The sequence below is a fragment of the Homalodisca vitripennis genome, chromosome 6 (assembly GCF_021130785.1).
Source record: "Homalodisca vitripennis isolate AUS2020 chromosome 6, UT_GWSS_2.1, whole genome shotgun sequence".
Lineage (NCBI taxonomy): Eukaryota > Metazoa > Arthropoda > Insecta > Hemiptera > Cicadellidae > Homalodisca > Homalodisca vitripennis.
Window position 1 is genome coordinate 56,487,501 of NC_060212.1, and position 1,678 is coordinate 56,489,178.

Here is a 1,678-nt window from a genome sequence, read left to right on the forward strand (position 1 = left end):
TCGCAGGACGATAAATGGCGGATAATTATCGAGGCTACGATGGGACTGAACGATATCCTTTCACAAGTTTTCTTGTATATAAAGCTACAGAACCGAGTGTTATGGTTGTTGACTGAGATTTTCTGACCGAACGTTCTGTGAGTTTCGATATGAAGGAATACGTAATTATTAATTATTTTACACCAATTTTTGAATAATAGATAGTAAATAGTAAACACAGGAAGAAAAATCTTTCGGTTGGAATATATTTCGCAATATGGTATTTTTCAGTAGGTATTTAACAATCTTATAGTTAATATATTTAAAAACTAATGCCATTATGTAAATAAGGTTTAAACATTATTTATAATTTAATAATTATGTACTGGTATCTGAAACCTGAGGACTGCCGCCGTGACTGGGTTCCATGGTCTCACAAGCGTCAGGGGGTTCCGTCTTCACCAGTGTCGCCAACATCACAGACATCACCATCCGAACCAGCATCCCTATGCATTATAATTAATTAGTTTAAGTGTTATGCACTAGTATCTCACACCTGAGGACTAACGCCTTGACTGGGTTCCATGGTCTCACGAGCGTCAGGGGGCGCCGTTTCCGTCAGTGTTGCCAACATCACAGATCCACTCAAAACCATTATCCCCGAGGAATGTTTGTTTTTTATTAAATTTATATTGGTTTTTTCAATTTCATTCTATTTTAAATGTTTTCCCTAATCGGGTGAGCCTACGTTCTTTCCAGATACTTTGCTTACCAACTGACGGTTTTTACTTTTAAGAATTCTAATTGATACATATATACTTGAAATATGTTTTATTTATGTATGTTCCACACTCTTTTCCTTATAGTGTTTCTTAAAGTGTGTATGCAAAGATTACAAATTGCTTTTTCTACCAAATGATGGGAACTGAGTATCATTGGACTTATTACGACAAAGCAGTGCATATACTTATTGAACTGTCGTCACAATTCTCCATTATATCGTTCACAGTCAAAATGTGTGCTGTTATTACTAATGTTACGTAGCATACGTAACGAACTTTAGTCATTGTGATGCAATTATATTTTGTAAAACTTTGAATGACTTATTTATAAGTTGCATTTAGATGTATTTTATTGAATTTAATACTCAAAATCTTGTTGTACGCTCACCTTTTGTATGTGTAACCTATAAATTGTATGTGTCATTAATAAAACTAAAAGCTTAATTTTAGATAGATTGTTAGTTATTCTGGAAAGGAAACTCAAAACATTTATATAATTAACATTAAAACTTACTGTGAGTTGTGAGTAATAAAACTGAGTTGTAGTTACAGATCAGATCGTATACTGAGAGCTCTACAGATCCTCTCGTCTGATATGATATCACTAATAGAGAGATAACAGATTACACTTCCAGTCGCCACGTCACATATCACTCATGTTCATGTTTTATGTCCCATTTGTTTATTTTCATTACTTTTCTATTTGCGTGTCTTAACACAAAATCACAAAATTAAGTTATAACGTCAAAATTGATAAGAAAGCACATATATGTGCTATATCTGCCGCAACACTCATGATTGATAACGTTCCAAGTTAATTACTTCCGGTTTGTTTGGCAAACAATCCACTTCCACTTTCCCCAGCTTTGAAACGATCTTTTCAAACAATACACAGAATGCTATGTAAATTTGTTCAT

The 1,678-nt window shown here is 33.7% G+C and overlaps 1 protein-coding gene across 1 annotated transcript in view; it reads right to left on the reverse strand.

Annotated features, from left to right (window-relative positions):
- LOC124365197 (putative ferric-chelate reductase 1 homolog) overlaps nt 1–1,418 on the reverse strand; it is a 13,129-nt gene extending 11,711 nt beyond the window's left edge. The window contains exons 1-2 of the mRNA XM_046821154.1: nt 1,276–1,418; nt 379–485 (exon numbers count right to left, since the gene is read on the reverse strand). Of these exons, the coding sequence (XP_046677110.1) occupies nt 379–483 (105 nt within the window). The 5' untranslated portion in view covers nt 484–485; nt 1,276–1,418. The remainder of the gene's footprint in view (nt 1–378; nt 486–1,275) is intronic.
- Nucleotides 1,419–1,678: the final 260 nt, after the last annotated feature.